Raw genomic sequence first — 19,499 nt, forward strand, 5'->3', positions numbered from 1 at the left:
TCACGTATCTAGGCCTACGCGGGTCGCCCCTTCTTCTGTGGTTAATTTCGGATGGAACAGGAGTGAGAATCTTGAGTGAGAATCTCACAACAATGCCGAGTTCCTGCCCATGTCAGTCAGTGCGCATTACAAGCATTCCTTGCGTTACCGCGGGAACTTAAATCCGCCTGTGTAAACGAATCAACAGGAAGAATCAAGAAAATTATGTCTTGTTGTCAATGTATTACTGCTTTTTCGAAAGCTGTAGTAGCTGCCTAGTTGAGAAACATCAGCTGACTTCTAGCCGACGAAACGTGAGTGCAATCGAATCAACGGGATAGGAAGGGGTGCCGTGTGTGTGTCTGCTTGCGCCCGGCCGCCCGGGGGAGAGGAGAGGAAAGGGACTGGTCGGGCGTCTGTGTGTTAAGATGTGTGCGGGATTGACGCTGAGATTATGATCTGTCTATCTCCCGAATATTTTATTGAATACTTTACTCAGTAGCCTAGTCCTCCATCAAGTCGGTTACTCTAATCAGCTCGCCAAAACAATGAAAGTCTTGTGTGGGTATCGTGCACCAGCCCCGCTTGCAGAGGGAGATGGAGAGTGATCAACAAACTTTTAACAGCGAAATACGACGCAATATGCTAAACTCCGCTTGGAACGTTAACTTTGTGAGGAGAAATGCAACCTGTTCATTTTACTCCTGCTGGCGAGAGAAATATGTGCAAGCCTTATGTCTTCAGATGTGCAAGCCTGGCCTCCAATATCTAATTTAGGATACTCTTAGGCAACACCTGTGCTAATAATGAAAGGAAATGTATTTTGTTGGCATCCAGTCTAGTTTGTGTCATTACTAAATGAATGGGAACCTTTATGGATATAGACGATGGTTTTTTTTTTTCAAATTCTTTAAATTAGGCCTACTAAGGACTTGTATGCCACATTGTGAAACTCCCACGGTGGTACCAATGCCATTTTTTATTTTTAACCTTTGTGGGTAATAATTTAATGTAATAATCATCATTTCATTCATGTATATCCACGTGTGAGTCAGTTTATCAGGCCGGAAGTGTAATCTGGCCCTAAGGTCTGAAAAACTCTAGCTAGTGTGGGAACAAATGTGCCTATGGTTGGACAAATATATACTTGCTGGAAAAAACGGGGCGGGGGGGGGGAGTGTGTCTGGATGACGTGATTTCTTTTTATAGTTAGGGGGGCCCCTTGGCATATTTTTGCTTAGGGCCCCACTGAGGTCAGAACCGGCTCTGCGTGCGCATGTGCATGTTTGTGTGTGTGTGTGTGTAAGCAATGTTAAGCAATGTTAAGCACAGATTAAATGTAATTAACAGATAAGAGTGATGTTAATAATCACATGTGTCAGGTGTTTTCAACCAATAGCCCATGGTGGTCAATGGCAATATTGCTGATGAACTCTGAGTTGCTGTGCAGTTTAACTACTACGAGTTTAAGTACACACACACTGTGGGCCACAGACTACTGCTCATTCTGAATGTTGGTCCCTGGGCCAGAATCAGTTGAAGGCTCCTGACATATGGTTATATTACTAAGATTATAATATTCATCAAAAGCATACAAACCCCCCATCGTCTTCTGTGCGCGCGTGTGTGTGTATTGTGTGTATGCATGTGTGTGAAAGCTGAGATGGGCAACCTGGATTCAGTGAGGGATAATATTCGACGAGAAGTTCCCGTTTGTGCAATAGCGGATATGGAGCTATTCCACATCAGGCACCGCCGCTTGTTGACCTCCACACTTGATTTGACATTCTAGAACAATGAGAAATTGTGTTGCTAAGTGACATCAGCTGATTTGGAGCAAGAGGTGACTGGAGTCCTTGCATAGTGATATGAAACACAATAATCAGCGGCCAAAAGTGTGTTGCCACTGGCAGCAGTGTGATATCGAGTTCACAAGTCTTAGAGATATCGGACGTGTAAACATGGGGGGGGGTGTGCATTCAAATGAACGTCGCATTCTACAGAATGAAGCTGAGTCATGCAATAATTAGTTAAAATCCAGTGCCCCATGTTCCAAATGACCATGTTTTAACTGTTCAATTCAACCAGCTGAGCCATGCAATAATTAGTTATAATCCAATGCCAAATGTTGTAAAATCAGGTAATTTGGAATATGTGGCACCAGACTGTGAACTTGTGTATCCAGGCTGCTCATCACTGATTTAAAAACAAAATATTTACAATCAATTCACAACTACAGTCACATAATAGCACAAAAACATATTCATCAACGGAAGCGAATTACATGTAAAATGTATAAAAAAAAACAAATATTCATTTGTATCTTTTCAAATCAAGATCATCTAAACAAAACCTCTCTCTCTCTCTCTCTCTCTCTCTCTCTCTCTCTCTCTCTCACACTCTATCTCTCTACTATTAAAACCAAGAAGGACCTCAAAAAGTTTCTCTCCCTCCTCTTATCTCTCTTTCTTTATGTATGGGTGCATGTGTCCACACCACCACCACCACCATCACCATCACCACCATCACCACCATCACCATCACCACCACCACCACCACCACCATCACCATCACCACCACCACCACCACCACCATCACCATCACCACCATCACCACCACGACCACCATCACTACCATCACCATCACCACCCCCACATCACCACCATCACTACCATCACCATCACCACCACCACCACCATCATCACCACCATCACCACCACCAATACCAATACCAATAGCTACCACCACCACCACCACCACCACCACCACCACCCCCCACCACCACCACCACCACCCCACCATCACCATCACCACGACACCATCACCACCACCACCCCCACCATCACCATCCCCCATCACCATCCCCCATCACCACCACCCATCATCACCACCATCACCATCCCCCATCACCACCACCACCACCACCATCACCATCCCCACCACCATATCAACACCCCCACCATCACCATCACCACCACCACCATCACCATCACCACCATCACCACCACCACCATCACTACCACCACCATCACCACCACCACCACCCCCACCATCACCATAACCATCACCACCACCACCATCACCACCCCCATATCACCATCACCACCACCGGTCGCCGGCGTGAAAAATACGCTCGAGTTCTATTTTCCAAATGCAGCGCGGCGCAAAGCCGGCTCCCGCGCTGCTGACGCTCGACTACCTCCGGTTGGTGTGTAAGGACAGATATGTTTCAATGTATTTTCAGCGACGCCGGTAAAAAACGCGGCCGTTCCGCGACGCTTTACCGCCCTGGTGTGTAAGACCCCTAAGGATACGACTCTCACCACAGTCATATACCAATCTCTAAGGATTCATATATCTCTAAGGCTATGACTCCCACCACAGTCATATACCTCTACCATGTATCTCTAAGGCTACAACTCCCACCACAGTCATATACCTCTAGCATGTATCTCTAAGGCTATGGCAATACAGTCATATACCTCTAGCGTATATCTCTAAAGCTGTTATAGGCTTCAACACCTTGGTCATACAGAAACTAAGATCCTGAACTCTGCGGGAAGTCTTGGAAAAATAATATGTCAAATATACAGGTCAACTTTTTACCAGAGTTCATGTCATGTCATCTGTAATGTATTGCCTATGTCATGTCAACTATAATGTGTTTTCTATACCATGTCATGCTTGTCTCAAAATCAACACAGTAATGAAACTAGAATGGGCACTCGGTAGAGCGCAAACCTTCGCCTACGCCACTTATTTTTTTCTGGCCATCTTCAAAGTGTGGGGCATAACATTCTCCAAATTTTGGTGTTAGTTTCATTTAAATCGGACCGGAATATCGTAATATTACATTTTTGGCCCAGTCTTGACCTCTTATTCAATTCAGCATGCACACGTTCTTCTGGCATATAGTGCTTGGCAAAGAAAAAAGTTTTTGACCTTTTCGTGACCTTGACCTTGACCTTTGACCCAATCACTCCCAAAAAGTAATCGGTTGTTCCTTGGGTCATGACCAGTCATCCCACTAAATGTCATAAAAATCGGCTCAATTTACGTTTTGACCTTTTCGTGACCTTGACCTTGACCTTTGACCCAATCACTCCCAAAAAGTAATCGATTGTTCCTTGGGTCATGACCAATCATCCCACTAAATTTCATAAAAATCGGCTCAATTTACGTTTTTGACCTTTTCGTGACCTTGACCTGGACCTTTGACCTTTGACCCAATCACTCCCAAAAAGTAATCGATTGTTCCTTGGGTCATTACCAATCATCCCACTAAATTTCATAAAAATCGGCTCAATTTACGTTTTTGACCTTTTCGTGACCTTGACCTTTGACCCAATCACTCCCAAAAAGTAATCGATTGTTCCTTGGGTCATGACCAATCATCCCACTAAATTTCATAAAAATCGGCTCAATGTACGTTTTTGACCTTTTCGTGACTTGACCTTGACCTTTGACCCAATCACTCCCAAAAACTAATCAATTGTTCCTTGGGTCATGACCAATCATCCCACTAAATTTCATAAAAATCAGCTCAGTTCTGTCTGAGTTATACGAAGTACAAACAAACATTTTGACCTTGACCTTTGACCTTTGACCCAATCACTCCCAAAAACTAATCAATTGTTCCTTGGGTCATGACCAATCATCCCACTAAATTTCATAAAAATCGGCTCAGTTCTGTCTGAGTTATACGAAGTACAAACAAACATTTTGACCTTGACCTTTGACCTTTGACCCAATCACTCCCAAAAACTAATCGATTCTTCCTTGGGTCATGACCAATCATCCCACAAAATTTCATTAAAATCGGCTCAGTTTTGACTGAGTTAGACGAAGTACAAACAGACATATTCACAAATAAATACACGGCGGGCAAAACATAACCTTCTGGCGAAGGTAAAAATGCTGTTTAAATAAATTCGCGGTGAGACTGTTTTTCATCCCGGAATGCCAGCAGTTGATACAAATCTGAATACGGTATGTAAAGCGATTTTTCAAAAGAAAAGTGTTTCCCAGAACACTCGTTCGGACCGCGCTGTCAAAAGTTGCATGTGAGGCATTTCTGACAGCGGACCGTGGAAGAGCCAGCGAGAGCCATCGCACTTACTAATGACTCGTATAAGCATCGACTGACTCGGGACCATGATTTCAAATTTAAATCCTACCCGGAGCTCCTTTAAGGACAGACATTTCTTTTTGGTTACTAGATCTAAAACAATTGAATCTCTAATACTTAAATGACTTGTGTTAACTGTTATGTAAAAACAGAAAAAGGAACATGTGAAAACGTGTAGGCTATGACGTGGTTTTTGCTCAGCTGAACCAGCGATGATGAGAATTCATATTATGATATTTATATTATAATATAATGATGCTTATTATATAATTACATACATGATAGACAATTATATTGGTTAAAAGTTATCTTGAGTGTGTGTGTGTGTGTGTGTGTGTGTGTGTGTGTGTGTGTGTGTGTGTGTGTGTGTGTGTGTGTGTGTGTGTGTGTGTGTGTGTGTGTGTGTGTGTGTGTGTTTCTTTGTAATCATGCATGAGTGTGTCACAGTGTGTCCCGATCTGCCATCTTGGTCTGCAGTGCAGCTGATGATGATGGTGATGAAGAGTAGGCGGAGCTGCAACACTACAGACTGGTCAGCTTCAGCAGAGGGATCACTGTGAATCTAACACACACCAGGAAGACAACACATCAGTGTTTGTGTGTGTGTGTGTGTGTGTGTGTGTGTGTGTGTGTGTGTGTGTGTGTGTGTGTGTGTGTGTGTGTGTGTGTGTGTGTATTAGTTATAGTGTAACATTACATGTTGGGTAAAATGCTCTTTCAACTGTCTATGACATAGACATAGTGTGTAGCACAATATGGTGATATGATGTGCACATGCAAATTCATCTCGTATAAGGTCTTATAAGGCTTGTTCAAAAGTAAAATACATTTCAACTTTGACGATTGAGTGAATGCAAGTTGTCTACTCACTCTGTCTCCGTCTCCTCCAGATTATTTCAAGTGCGATGGCACAGACAGTCAGAAACAAAACAATGGCCACTCTCACAACCATGTAGACATCTGAGAGGAGGGAAATAGACAGAGTCAAATTGGGTAGTAGCACTGCTTTAACTGTACAATTTGCTCACGAGAGACGACCAGGATTTCAAACACTTTTGGTTTTCTTGCGACCCTACGATTGCGCCATCATGATTTGAAATCTCATGTTGTTACCCCATGTACACTACATGAAACGAGACTCACGATTGACCTCTGATTGAGCAAGACATCGTCCCCACTCCCAAAAAGCTGTGCGAGTGACAAATCGTAGCAAAATCGTGCAAAAAGGTGCACAGCGTAAGCCCGGCTTTAGATGACTTGGCCAAACTACAAAATATTTCAAAACCAAATTTGGATATTTGTTTTCGGTGCTAATTCGCCCAATTAGTAAAGAAAAAAACACACCAGAGAAAAGCTTGGGTCTCAGCATCTTAACCTGCACACCAGAGAAAAGCTTGGGTCTCAGCATCTTAACCTGCACACCAGAGAAAAGCTTGGGTCTCAGCATCTTAACCTGCACACCAGAGAAAAGCTTGGGTCTCAGCATCTTAACCTGCACACCAGAGAAAAGCTTGGGTCTCAGCATCTTAACCTGCACACCAGAGAAAAGCTTGGGTCTCAGCATCTTAACCTGCACACCAGAGAAAAGCTTGGGTCTCAGCATCTTAACCTGCACGGACTGATCTTGTGACCGTGATGGACTAGACAGGCCGTGCCCTCCTATTGATGCAAAAGCTTCAGCGTTGCTACCAGTCAGGTCAAGAGTCAATGCTAGTGCTTTCTGAGTTCCCGTAAATATGGGAACTCCTCCCACTCTGTTGGGAAGCAAACAATCATTAGCAAACCAAGGGAGGTCATTTGGGAAATGCTGTTTGGGAAATGTTAATTGTTATCCTCTTGGTCAGACCAAGTCTCGAAGAGATTTGAAAGTCAATGATAATCAGGCTAATGATGAACCTATTTTACCTACAAATTACCTACATAAGATACCTAATTTAATGTCAGCTTAATTTATTATCACTTGTGTATGCAAATGCTAATTTGAAGACGTCGCCACATACATCATCGCGGTGGGCTTTGTCTTTATCAATCATTTCACCTCAAACAGGCTCGATGAATGATGAGGCGGGAGTTGGTTCAGTTTTACTCAATGAGTGTTCGTGACTGAACAGCATACTAGAGAGATTAGAGAATGGCTGTTGTAGTCAACTAAAGAGGATATATTCTGGTTTCACAATTTCTCGCACTGTAACTGCCATTTTGTTGACATATTAATGAAATGCCGTCTGACCCGCCTTTGGTGGATCAATGCACGACAGCCATCCGGTCTGTCCGGATGAGGTCTTGACCCGGCTCTCCAACCGTATCGTACGGGTTTTATATCAGCTCTAGCGAATAGGATGTTTGCTAGCCAGAAACTTCAGTCAAAGGCATCATGGTCTACAACGGCTGATGGAAATGAATCAGTAAAAAACCTAAATATTATCAGGCAACTTACAGCAAGACAAACTTTGCCAGAAATGGAAACCCTAATTAGGCTCAGTGGCTTGGCTCACCAATATTTTTCTTATTTTCATGACCTTTCCGTGCTCATAAAATGTAAGCTGATAAGGCTACATATAGAGCAGGGGTACTCAATTAGAAGTCCCTGAGGGCCAGTTTTTCAAAATTCCTCCCAATAAAGGGCCGGGCCGGGCCGACACGAACCCACACCCCACCCCTCCCCCCCAAAAAATAAATAAATAAATAAAATGATCCAAAGCACAATAGGCTACACACGCACTCACACCCACAGCATATATTTAGTTTCTAGTGACAGGATGGGAGAACATTTCTCTCATAAAGGGCCTGCATTTTTCTGGAGCACTGTGGGGTGAGGTGCCTGCCTTGCTCTCATTGCCACCCACCCTTCAGTATTTTTTTTTAAATGACATAAGATTATCTGTTAGCCTATATTTGCAGACTACATTCATAAAGATTTATTTCTTAGTGAGAAAACCAATAAGCCTGAAGATAACACCTTTCAAACAAATGTTGCTTATTATGACTTTGTTTATGGAGCTCTCACATGCATAGGGCCTAAGAGAATCAGATGCAATAAGAGGAGGACACATAGATAAGAGAACACCAGGTTTTGTCAACAAGAAAATGGTACATTTGATGCAATGTTGATTAAATGCAAAAGCCAATAATAAAGTGTCAAGTTGCTCATAACTTTGTTTGCAGTCTTATGAGGGTCTTAGCATTCCAAACAAACTATTTGGGGACTGTTTAAAAGTGTGAAAAGTTTATTAAGCAATTCGATTTTAATAGGCTACCAATAGTTAGCTGCCAGCAGAGCTCAAGCACAGTTTGCCTTCATTTGTGTTAGCAACTAGCTACAGCTACTGCCAAACCAATTCGAAGTCCTAGCACACTGTTTGCAATCAAATGTGGACCATTACTTTCAAAAACGAGGCATAGAGAACTTTGTGAATAATTTATTTACAGACTCTGATACAGTCCTTCCCTTGTAGTCTACCTCACAACCTCTAATGCCACCGTCTTTGGTGCTGCTGTCCGGAGCCTGCAGCCAGTGGGTGCATTCCAATAAGCGACCTTGCGTCCTCCACTTGTGCTTGTGTCCTCGTACCAGGAAGTAATATGTCATGATGACATCACTGACAGCAGCATTATATCTCAATATCTCGCAGAAGCTCAATTGTAAAGTGATTTTCTCATTTGCATACTGGATGCTGAATGAAGAATAGTCCCCCCAAAATTGTTTTGGCTAGGCTGACAGCAGGGAAACTTTTGTTTCTCCACGGAGGTGGGGCCAGAAGGCGGGGCGAGGCCACAAGCACAAGTGGAGGACGCAAGGTAGCATATTGGAATGCACCGTGTGACTGACAAAGAGAAAGAAACTTCCTGAGGGGGCGGGGCACGGCACGCTTCTTCATAGCGCCTGTGGAGCGATTTCAAAATAAGAGCCGACAGCGCAATTGGACCAAAAAAAAAACCATATATTTTTTTCTTTTTTTTTTACATTTTTCAAAATTATTCGAGGGCCAAAAATAGATGCCCCGCGGGCCACAAATGGCCCGCGGGCCGCTATTTGAGTATGGGGGATATAGAGAGTCTCCCTTCAGTACAGTCCCTGGCATTGTTCAATGAAGTTTTCACGAAATCTGGTCGTCTTCCTCATGTAGGCTACAGTGCTAGTGCCACTTGGGCTAAATCTTTCAAGACACGTCTTTCCTTTCCATCGTGGATGTGAAGCCCAACGCAAATCTTATTTAACATTGGCTTTGTATTACAATCGATACATTGATCAGAAATAGAGCAAAAAGAGTGGGTGAGATCTGCACGCGTCTTTTAAAAAAAGTGCTTGTGGTGGTGAGTGACCAAAGCGCTGAACACTGAATCAGACGCATGACAGTGAGAAAGAGATCTGCATTTTTTTTAACAATTATAGATAGAGAGGGGATGAGAGAGAAAGCAATAAGTGAAAAGCGGTGACACAGCAAAATGGACTCTCCTCAAAGTTGGGGAATTAATGTCGAGTGAAAGGGCACGTATTCACAGCGGTTTACTCTCAGCTGGCAGCAAATTGCGCATGTGTTGTTCACAGTGCTAGGTCACGACCCCCTACATCAGGGGTCCCCAACCTTTCTAGGCCTGAGGGCTACCAGGGCTACTGAGGGCTACATTTGTTCAAAATCCTCTACTGATGTCTTGGCATCATTCTCAAATCACACTATTATTGAATGGTAATTTGTTTATAGGTTGTAAAGAATACATAATCTCATATTTAAATCAAGAAAAGCATTAACTAAAATCTGGTAGTCGTCACTGCTTATTAACATCGTTGGTGGGCACCTCAGAAGCTCCTGGAGGGCTACCTGGCGCCCGCGGGCACAACGTTGGTGACACCTGCCCTACATTGAGAAATGAAACGATGGATAAAAACAGACTATGCCAAAGTCTAACGCAACCTCTGACGTCGATGTACTACACATTTTTGGATCAATATCGGATTCTTTGAACGTGTGTGTTTGTGTTGTGTGTGTGTGTTTGTGTGTGTATTTCACCTGCTAGAAAGGATCCAAAGGTGTGGAGGGCAGAAGACACCTGCACTTGGCCTCCTGTAGTCACCTGGCACCTTCGCTGGCTGTAAGGGGCGGGATTTGTAAGGTTGACAGTCAGGGTGGTGCTGCAGGCAGATGTTTTCCTGATCTGGTAATTGGTGGAGGTCCACAGGTTAGTCCCTGCCACCTCCACCCAGCTGAGGTTAAAATCCGGATGCAGAGTCAACAGGTCACAGTCAAAGCCAGTGTGAAGGACACAGGGGAGGGTCACATGATCTTCAGACTCCGCCTCATTCTCACTGGGGGAAGATGGAACTGCAAGACAGGTGACATCATCAGACTCCAAATCATGACATCATCAAACAGGTGACATCATCATGGAACCATCATTAACACTATATCACACACACAAAACACCCAATATCCATCGATAGACACACAGAAAACACACACACACACACACACACACACACACACACACACACACACACACACACACACACACACACACACAATGTCTGAACACTTACCATCAAGAAGAATAAAGAGAAACTCTTTACTCCGACCACTCAGGGGATTGTAACATCTGTAGTATCCAGCCTCCTCAGTGGTGATGTTGGTGATGTGGAGGGAACAGTCAGGGAGAAGACTGAGTCTTTCAGCTCGCTCAGGGGGCGCGTCTGGCCAGATCTTCCTGGTGGAAACTCTCAACTCATCTCTTTGAATTGTGAACTTGAAGCCCCAAACATCTGGATAGTCATGCCATTCCAAAGAGGAGCAGTTTGGACCCCCCACACCGTCACCGGGCAGGGTGGCTGTCCCTCCTACACTGGAGTAAATGACACCTGTAGATGACAAAAACACACGCATACACAAAAACACAATAGACCAATGATTTTTTGAACAGTTTTGATTTCATATAGCTACCAGAGTGAATCTCACAAGTTAAGACTAGCTATTTATTCATATTTCTAAAAAGCTAATGGCCTGTATGGTTGAAACTATTTATATGTTCACATTTAGTGTTTTAGTTTCCGGAATGAGTGCGGGTAGATGCTGGCACGTTTTAGCAGCCACTGCTCGTACTTTTCCACTCAATTAGGCTCCATTACTGACTCAAGCTCACTTTGACAACTTTCGGACTATCTCATACCTTTTTGGACATACAAACTAGTCGCCGACGCTTGGCTGTGGGCAAATCGTGACGGCCTACCTGCTACATGGCGTTGGCCCGCTGCTGTGGCTGCTAGCTACTCAACCACACCTGTTTCCAATGCTGCTCCAGGGAGTTTGGACTGCTGTTGAGCCAGCGTGGCTGCTGGCCTCACCAACTTGTTCCATCCCCTGGTTGCTGGCTACACCAACTACTAGACACCGTTCTGTCTCACAACGTCCAGCCTCACGTCTTGCTCGGATGACTCCCTCCCTAACTAGCGTCTCAGCGGCCCGGTCCACAGCATTTCGCCGCTTCGTTTAAAATAACTTTATCTGCTTGTTCGCCTGCCTCCCTCGGCCGAGCTCGCCCCCCACGACGGAAGACTCTCCATCGCCATCCATCGCAGCTCCTGTCGTGGGTTTTGCTTATCATCTCCACGGTCAACAGTCAAACGTGACTGTTCCATTTTATCATGGACTTAACTTTCCACAGCCGTCTATTTTGTTGCGTACCTGTTTTGTAAATTGAGTCTCTGTATGTCTTTGAGGTTTTTTTATGTTTTTTTAATTTTATGTTGCCTATCTGTAAAGCGTCTTTGAGTGCCATGAAAAGCGCTATATAAATAAAATGTGTCATTATTTATTATTATTTAGTATTAGCTATTTTTTCGTTTTTTTTTTCATTTATCCTTTATTTAGCCAGGATTGTCCCATTGAGACTAGTGTCTCTTCTGCCAGGGAGTCCTGGTCAAAATGGCAGCATACATATAGTTACAGACACAGACAAACACAGACAAAAAGGAAAATAAATGTACAAAAAACACATTAAGAAGAATAAGTTTACATAAAACGTATGAGATAAAAAGTAGCCTATGTGCTGCATAGTCAGAAACAATGACACTCCTCTGTGTATACTGTATTAATTTCCCTCTTAAAAGTCTCTAATGAGGGCAGAGAGTCCATACATAATATCTTCTGCAACTCATTCCATAGGTATGGGGCATAAAAAGAAAACCCTGTTTTCCCTAATTCAGTGCGAGGAGTACAAGACTGTAGTAGTAACTTGTGTGAGGAACGTGTGCCATAACATAAAGTACAAAAAGTCAACATATTACAGATATAATAGGGAAGTTTGCCCAACAGTGCCTTTGCAATAAAAAGTAACATATGCAATTTACGCCTTTAGAGTACAGATCACAATGGTGGCTTCTTGAGGGGGCACCTGTTACAAATCGCAATGCTGAATGATAGACTGCATCCAGCTTCTTAAGGAGACATAAGGGCGCATGCATATCAATTGTATCCCCATAATCCAACACTGAGAGAAAAGTACTTTGAACCAGCCTTTTTCTTGCTAGAAATGAAAAACATTTTTTCAAACGAAAATAAAAACCAACCTTAGGTCTTAGCTTTGTTAAAAGATTATTTATGTGTACCTCATATGTGAGATTTTGGTCTAGCCAAATACCAAGATATTTATAAGAACTAACCCGCTCCAGGAGGGTACCATCAAGTGTTGCTAAGTTACCATCAGGACAAGATCTTGAACATGTGAAAATCATATACTTCATTTCCTCGATTTGTAACCGGGCTCCTAATAGTAGCCGGCCTCGTTTTGTAACCGGGTGTTGTGAAAAATCGGAAAAATAGACACCGGCCCCGTTTAGTAGCCGGCCTCGTTTAGTAACCGGTGCTTTTTTAATGATGCATTTTGCACAACGTGATGAAGTTCAAACAATTTCGGAACTTGTGTAGGCGATGCCTACTTTAATAGCCTAAATTGTAACAGTTTAAATGCATCCTCTCTAAGCGGAACAATCGAAACTGGTTATTACAATGTGTTGATTTTGAATAGATTAAGCATAAACTACGGGACCACAAGAGAGGGAGTCTTTTGATTTGGGGAACTTGGGTTAGCTGATGAGCCTTCTACTAGCCTGAGTCAGGACAGAAGGTCCTTTTGGCGTCAGAAGGAAGACAACAGGTGGTCACCATGACCCAGGCTGTATCAAATTGGCCCTGGCTGGAAGAGGTAAAGGGGCCGGTTTCAACTGCAATAGTCTGGAATATTGTATGATGATGATCCATTGGTATGTGAGCACAAGTGTTGTTGACATCACCTGTGAGTTCTATGACCGGATGTGCCCTGTCGAGGTGGTGGGCTAAAGCCTTGTTGTGGAGAGGTGTCAGATGCTCGTGGCCTAAAGAATGTTGTTATGATGTCCTTTCATGTAAAATACAAGTCTGAGGATGGAACCAGCGCAAGCTAATGGGGACGGGGACAAGTGACCTGTTGGAAGCAAATCTCATATGTTAAATTCTGTTAAACTAATCAAAAGTTATAGCAGTTTATATATTTTAGAGCGCCACCCGCAGGCCATTTTGCTGTTATCTGCTATTTTGCTATTTTATCTGTGTGTTTGACATTCAAACTCAAATTGTTCTATAGACCCTAAACTTCAACTTGGAAGTGAAAACCAAACTGTAACACCAATTTGAAATGACTGAGCCTAATACGACCCAACTACAAGTCTGAGGATTGAACCAGTGCAAGCTAATGGGGACGGGGACAAGTGACCTGTTGGAAGCAGAAACATCTTCTCCAAGGCCACATATGTTGTTTTGCCAGGCAGAGGATCAGGGGCACGTGAACACATGAAGGATGACTGGAAGTGTGTGCATGTATAACCCTAACATCTTTGGCCCTTTTCTCTAGAACCAAGACAAATGGACTGGCAACTCCAGTTGTATGTGGCAATGTGGGTGTCTGAGTGTTTATTTCATTTTTTATTTGTCATTTATTTTACTAGGGTAGTCATAATGAGGCAGTTGCCTCTTTTTCAAGTGGGCCCTAGCCAAGAGAGCAATGAAAAATGCAAAACACACTACGTAGGACTCACAACATAGACATAAACAAAAAAGTCACAAAAGACAACATAAACACAGAAAGCAAAGTATACATGATTAAGACATAAAAACATGCAGGATACAACCATTTAGGTATAGAAATATGCAGGACATAACAAAAACAAGACAAACAGAGCTCATCAAGATAGCAAGACATCTGCAACACCATACCAGACAACCCCATACCAGAAAGCACAAATGCACAATACTCAGCAAGAAAGGCAAAAGACAAACATAGCGTATAGGGCAACAGGATAGATACATGTTCAGAGATAAAACACAAAACTAGGACATAACAAGAAGCATAGACCAAAGCAGATATGGCAGACACTTACAAGATGAACATAAGACATGCTACACTGTATTTGGGGGAAGCAGACCAATGACGACTTTGTAAATAAAAGTAAGCCAATGAAGCTCCCTACGTACTGATAGTGGGTGGCAACCTGACAAACTATACAGGTCACAATGGTGTGTTATTTGGCTCCAGTAATAAAGCGTAAGGGGTCTTACACACCAGGGCGGTAAAGCGTCGCGGAACGGCTGTATTTTTTACCGGTGTCGGTGAAAATACATCGAAACCTACCTGTCCTTACACACCAACCGGCGGTACTCGGGCGTAAGCGGCGCGGGAGCTGGCACCGCGCCGTGCTGCATTTGAAAAATAGAACTCGAGCGTATTTTTCACACCGGCGGTGTCTCATTCAAATGAATGGCAAAGCAGCACACTAGCTTTAGCTGCGGTTTTTTTTTTTAACAGGACGCGCACGCCGACGCTGTCAGTGTGAAAGGCAGAGAAAAACACACCGGACGAAACTAAGCAGAAAGACCGTGTTCGTCCCGCAACCGTTCCTTTCCACCTTGGTATGCTTTGCCCCTAATGCTGAGTGGTAAACAGAGTATAGAGCCCGTAGCACTGATTTAGAAGCATGCATATCAAGAATGCCACCATAATCTAATGCAGAGATTAATGTAGATGTGAATAGCTGTGTTATGAGTGTGGATGGGTGTTTGTCAATGTTGTTTGTTGTGGCATGCATAGACATGTATGGACAAATGTGTGTTAAAGTGGTGGTTCGCTATTTTAGACATTAAGCCCTGTTTGTGTGACTTCTGGGTGAAGTAGAGATGTTCTCATCACAATTTTGACATTTGGTGCTGAACGGAGCATTTGGGTATCCAAGACTGCAGCCCCCCCACCTTTACATTGACTACAGTGGAGCACTCAAGCAATCGATCACAAAATGGCATTAAACTTTCGTTTGCAGAGACATGAAACTCACAGAGTGGTCAGAGGTGGGCAAGTCACACAAACAGGGCTTAATGTCTAAAATAGCGAACCACCACTTTAAACTAAGGACCAACAGGTAATGCCAGACACAGGAGTGATGTGAAGGTCTTAGGATGCGCATGACAACATAAGAAGATCTGGATGATTCCAGTTGCACACACAGAGACTATTTTGTTTACATATTATAGTGAAAGGATGTTACTATATAATCATTTGGTTGAGGAAAATTCTGTGTTCATCTCTGTTGCCATCAGGGTGAGATAAGGTGAACCCAGAGCTCTTGTCATCAGGGTGAGATAAGCTCTGCATTTTATGCTTCATTCACTCTTCATTCACTTAGTAACTTAGTCATTTTCATGTATTAGATCAATAAATAATCTCTTAATTTGGACATAATCATAAATTGTCGGCTCTACTCCTTTCAGATGGTTGCTTCCGGATGAAGCTGACCCACTGGTAGGGTAGCTGGCGCTGACACCCTCACCATAAGCCTCCCAACGCCCCCTTTAGTATTGAAACATAAAATAGCCCAATGCCTCCCATTGGGAATTAATGCCGCATTCCCCAGCGGTAGGAGCTTCCCAATATGCAACCAGGAGGCAGCTACCTCACACTTGAAAGTGTCCCAACGAGCAAGTCAAACAAACTACAAACATGGAGGGACAAAAATACAAATCCACTTCTCAAATAAGCCAGCAATGTAAAACATGAGGTGTAAACAAAACCATGTTTTTTTCTCTCATTTAACCGCATTTCATCTTTGAGGGAGGCAATGGTAATATAACTACACCATAGAAAAGTTCACGGGCGGTTTTGCAACCGTTAACCAGTCCGAATCAACTCTATTTGTCCATAGAATGATGATTGCTGAGCAATATGCAACGTAAACTATTCCTAACACTGTGCGCTGCCTTTGCTGTGATGACATCACGATTGTCAATGCGACAAAGTCAGTTTGCTTCGATTTGGCCCTAGCTCACGACTTGAACATTCCTCTTCAACAGACATTCCAATGCATTTGAGCAAGTAGGAAGTCAGAAACAACCCATCTCCCACTGTTGGGGAATGCGCCATAAGCACCGACCCCTCTCAGCTATATCCTTCTCAACGCCCCCCTAGGGCTCCCCAATGCCCCCTTTGGAGCTGTAGACAGTAGACATTATTCACATACACATTCACTTCAGTGTTTAGTCATTTCTCTTTTTTATACCCAATTTCACTGTGGCAGGTGTGTCATTTCATGGCTGTAACTGAACACCTACCGTCGAGAAGAATGAGCAGAAATTCTTTCCTCTGACCACTCAGGGAATTGTAACATCTGTAGTTTCCAGCCTCCTCAGTGGTGATGTTGGTGATGTGGAGGGAACAGTCAGGGAGCAGACTGAGTCTTTCAGCTCGCTTAGGGGGCGCGTCTGGCCAGAGCTTACTATAGCTCAAACCCTCATGCCATTCCACAGAGGAGCAGTTTTGACCCCCCACACCGTCACAAGGCAGGGTGGCTGTCTCTCCTACTCTGGAGTAAATGACACCTGTAGATGACACAAACAGTGCTGAGGTTGACACAGGTATGTATCCGCTAGTCCAAGTGTTCTGTGTGTGGGGGGGGCTATATACTGTATAACATAATAATACACCTCTGTGTGTGTGTGAGGTATTTTTCCTGAATATATTTTCCTATTTTCTTTCTAAGGGGGGGTTAAATGTGTTAGGGGGCGTGTTGGGGGTCCAAGGGGGCGAGGCCTTGTCCGGGTGTGCGTGATAGGAAGTCTTGTACTTCTGTGTGTGTGTGTGTGTGTGTGTGTGTGTGTGTGTGTGTGTGTGTGTGTGTGTGTGTGTGTGTGTGTGTGTGTGAGTGATTCTATGATTCGAGTGTGCTTTTCGCAAAAGCAAAATGTCAATTATCAGAATTTTTTAAATAAATGACCTAGATGTTTCCAGAGTGTATACATTTAACAAGTTGGCAAGCTAAATCTTAAATAATTTGTTTAATATTTTAATGATACTTTGTCATTTCAAACATATAAAAATACTAGACAGTTGAAACAACATATGTTTGAAAGTGCTTATGTCCATTAACAATAATGTTGTCCTTAATCTGTGGAACTGATATGGAAAATGTGATTGTTGAGCTTTATTAATAGGATTTCATGATTCACTGTGATACAGACTGACACTTTTTTCCATTATATATCCCTGTAACATCTGATTTGAATTTAGTCACCCTCCTTACACAAGACTTCCCTCTCCTGATATAATCCCTAGTATCTGTTCATAGTATTTTTCCAACATGTAAGAGATCAATAGCACAGAAACAGTTTCAAAACAGTCAGCTGTGTTATTCAACTCTGTTACCGTCAACACTGCAGGAGTACAAGCTAGCACTTTTTTAGGAGAGAAAACAGAGCAGACAAACCCATCTCCCTAAAACAAATGATTTTGTTCGTTTGTCTATCAAGATGGAGATACATTGGCTAAAACATACTCCTCCTCAACTGTCATAGCTGATGCGTAACAAAATTGACAGTGACACAGCTTGACATTTCAGCCATTTTCAGGGTGTTTTGGTGACTGAAGACCTCAGAACTTCCACCAAAACACCTTAACCCTCAAGCGACCGGCCTGTTTTTGCGACTAATCTGACGGAGCGGGGTCATTTATGACCCCAAGGAGTTTATATAGAAATACCATTATCAGGGATTAAAGTAAAAAAAAAATCCTGAGCCTGAACTTTTTGGTGCGTCCACGCGACCCTATTCGATACACGGTGAAACGAGAATTTCATTGCTTTTTAAGCTTAGTATTTACACTTATGTTTGTCTTATTTATCTTATTCTGATGTGGGTGCCATGTCAGGGTCAAAATGACTTTTGCAACTCGAATAGGGCCTACCAAGGAGACCAAAAGGGTGTAGCGATAATCATTATTACATAATTACATACTTATTATGCATAATATTGTAGTTACATAGGCTATTTCATCACAAAAGCGTGAGAAAAGTATGTGTAGCAGAATATGACCAATAAAGATTGAAATACCATGACACGTTGGATACATAACAGAGGTAAAAGTATAGTCTTTGGTTATTTAGGCCTAAGTGTTTAATCCTGCCTTAAAAGAAAAGAAAATACAACTGCCTGTACATGGCTGAATAATAATGCAAAATACCTTTAGTTTTAACCAATTACAAATGCAAATCAACTTAATTCATTAATGTCATTTTGGTGGCTACTATGGACTAGATGTTGTCTGTGTCTGTAGATAGATGGGTTCTAGGTTTCTCAGCTGTACAGTCAGTCTGAATAGAGCCTTGGATAGAGCTAGCTCTAGGTCAGAATTTGTAGTGCCTGCCCTGTAAATATTTTGGCTACTCTCCTATTGGGCTATTCTCAGAAAAAAGACTGCCTTGCTTCATCATCAAGCTCAAGTTGTTCTGTCCATCACCATATAGCAGTATTATTTTTAGCCTCCAATCAATGACTAGAATTCCACTGAAAACTAAAGCCCATTAACAGATTGTTAAAAGCCATCAACAAGTCATTAGGCCTATGTGACATATTATTTAACGATCTCACAATCATCATGAAAACGGCAACTTGAGATGAACGTAGACTAAAAACGTGCCAGTGACAGGAATTATACACCCAACAACCAAACCTGTATTATACTACAGCTAGTGGGATGAAACTTGCTGCTGTCTGCATGCAGACTGCCATCTTGCTAGGCGCTATTTGAGTCACTTTTAAGTTGAACACAGCGCCAATGTCAATACTTTTGCATTGATTTTTCCATCGGAGATAATATCAGTTAATATGTAGGTGGTGTTTATTATAAGTAACCCGACTCCTCTTAGCTAAAACGTTAGCATAAAAGTTCGGTAGTTAGCGCGCTAACAAAACTCAGAGTGTGGCATCTGCAACGTGCTGAAGTGAAACTAAGCTTTTTTTGTTAGAATTCTAACTAATAACAAATTATTCTCTTACTGTTGGTGTTCTCACAAGTAGTTGTAGACTGAAGCACATCTTCCTACAACCTC

General features: G+C 42.8%; 1 protein-coding gene across 1 annotated transcript; it reads right to left on the minus strand.

Annotated features, from left to right (window-relative positions):
* Window positions 1-5,621: 5,621 nt before the first annotated feature.
* LOC134441141 (uncharacterized) lies at window positions 5,622-17,883 on the minus strand. Its single transcript, XM_063191327.1, has 6 exons — window positions 17,880-17,883; window positions 16,729-16,995; window positions 10,644-10,958; window positions 10,117-10,428; window positions 5,978-6,067; window positions 5,622-5,669 (listed from the first exon to the last, which is right to left on the minus strand). The coding sequence occupies exons 1-6, from the start codon at window positions 17,881-17,883 to the stop codon at window positions 5,659-5,661; spliced, it is 999 nt and encodes a 332-aa protein (XP_063047397.1). The 3' UTR covers window positions 5,622-5,658.
* Between the last annotated feature and the right edge of the window lie 1,616 nt (window positions 17,884-19,499).

This window comes from Engraulis encrasicolus, chromosome 24 (assembly GCF_034702125.1).
Source record: "Engraulis encrasicolus isolate BLACKSEA-1 chromosome 24, IST_EnEncr_1.0, whole genome shotgun sequence".
In the NCBI taxonomy this organism is placed as follows: Eukaryota; Metazoa; Chordata; class Actinopteri; order Clupeiformes; family Engraulidae; genus Engraulis; species Engraulis encrasicolus.

Bases quoted from the DNA above. Each gene is read 5' to 3' on its own strand.
- LOC134441141 (XM_063191327.1), bottom strand. The intron at 10,959-16,728 runs GTAGGTGTTCAG...TGTCATCTACAG, and splicing joins TCTGCTCATTCTTCTCGACG to GTGTCATTTACTCCAGTGTA. The intron at 10,429-10,643 runs GTAAGTGTTCAG...CCTGTCTTGCAG, and splicing joins TCTCTTTATTCTTCTTGATG to TTCCATCTTCCCCCAGTGAG.